General features: G+C 43.4%; 1 protein-coding gene across 1 annotated transcript; it reads right to left on the bottom strand.

Annotated features, from left to right (window-relative positions):
* Positions 1 to 687: 687 nt before the first annotated feature.
* Positions 688 to 1,321, bottom strand: LOC124150118. Its single transcript, XM_046522042.2, has 2 exons — positions 1,151 to 1,321; positions 688 to 900 (listed from the first exon to the last, which is right to left on the bottom strand). Exons 1-2 carry the CDS (start codon positions 1,289 to 1,291, stop codon positions 688 to 690), a joined length of 354 nt encoding a protein of 117 aa, XP_046377998.1. The 5' UTR covers positions 1,292 to 1,321.
* Positions 1,322 to 1,748: the final 427 nt, after the last annotated feature.

The following is a 1,748-nucleotide window of genomic DNA, read 5'->3' as shown; positions in this document are numbered from 1 at the left end:
ACTAAATGTATTAGCCGAAAGTTGATAAACAAGTAGATGATAGATGAGAAAGTTCTGCAGTGAACAGGAGAATGGGTGTTAACCTCTTTGGTCATGTGAGCATAGCGTCCGAGCTCGGGTGTGAAGGTGCATGGTTTGAATCCCATCACAGCACTCGGAAATTGTATGGCCACTTCATGACCTTGTGGTGCATTAATACAGTAAATATTCAAACTATTGGAAAGAAAAATACTATGAAACAATAATTCTTTTAAAAAAACATACCACAGCAAGAGCACGGATCAGGTCTGATGCCAGCTGTTTTTGACCTGCTGGACGTAAATGTAGGCCATCATGCGCGAGAAAGTCCTTCCGCACTTTGCCAGAAGACATAAATTCAGGGTGTCCAACATATGTGAGTCGCTCCGCTTCACAAAGGTGTTTTAGACCTTTGTTTAGGGCGTAGGCTTTTATGTTCAGGGCATCGTGGTTTGAAATGCCCTGGCCCTGGCGCCACCGGTTCCGATCCCTCGGGGTGACTCCGGAAAGGAATACCACAGCTCTGTAAAAACATAAAAATCGTTATTTACCCCCAAAACAGTACTTTTGCCGACGCGGCGGTCACGTCAAACAAATCGGTCGAACCTATTATACTATCGGAGACCATATACCGGTATATGGTCTCTGATACTATGTTGTCATCTGACGTTATGGACTATGTGTGATGATGCATTGCGAAGTCAGCTCAAAAGCCGGTAATTTACATGCAAATATTGGATTGTGTATGACAGGAGATGATATGACATACCGTGGGTTCCGTTCCCTTAAACAGCCGAGCAGCTTGATGAAGTCGTCCAAGACCTGTCTCGGCGCTCTGGGCATGTAAGCCAAGTCATTTATCCCAACATGGACAATGACGAACTGAAAACAATGTGAAAATAACGGTCACTTCAGATGTATCTTTCACTGAAACCCAAACGTAAGATAGGTTTTTGGAAATATGTTTTATCACACAGTGTCTGTATCAGCTATCCAAACCGGTTTCAATTATCATTGGGGTGAGTTTATGATGACTGATTATTCATTAGTACGTGCGTGGAACAGTCCTCATAATGTGCAAAATGTTACTTCCTTTAACTGCTAAAAGATATGATATGAAGACGTCTCCTACCTTAAACCTCTCAATGTCCCAGAGGAGATCGGGGACGTCAGCCACCTTGGCTCCTGACAGCGATCTCGTAACTATGTCTTCTCTCTCAGTGTACCGTCCGAGATATTTGACCAAAGAGTCGCCAACGAGAATTGCAGTCATTTCTGATCGTGATATTTGGAATAGGATGTCAGTGCGCTACCTCGTCACTTATATAGGGTAACACTTGGAGAAGGTACGGTGAGACACTTTGGATTTCAGGATAAAGCTCTCCCTCAACCCTGCTTAATGCTTCTATTATCTGTGTGTTTAGGAAAACAGGATTATCTGAGACAGTTGTAATCTGCCATACCGCGAGAATACATGCTGCATCTCCGAGCAGCCATTTCCGACAAAGCTCGTTCTGTGAAAACACACTTCTCCTGAACCTGACTTGGACTACTCAGTATTATGGCCGTGATGGTTAAAAGACGCCGTAAATTAAAGTTCTATATATATCTAGGAACTTTGTTTTTACAGTCGTGATGTTTAAGATGATTAACCACCCGGGTCAAGTCGATCCGACGGGTAGAATGATACGCAGGATGCAAAGGAGGTAAACCCAAGTACAGTACAGAAA

This window comes from Haliotis rufescens, unplaced genomic scaffold (genome assembly GCF_023055435.1).
Source record: "Haliotis rufescens isolate VD_foot unplaced genomic scaffold, xgHalRufe1.0.p SCAF_4, whole genome shotgun sequence".
In the NCBI taxonomy this organism is placed as follows: Eukaryota; Metazoa; Mollusca; class Gastropoda; order Lepetellida; family Haliotidae; genus Haliotis; species Haliotis rufescens.
The sequence above is the reverse complement of the archived record's forward strand: the minus strand, read 5'-3'. Positions and strand labels throughout refer to the sequence as shown.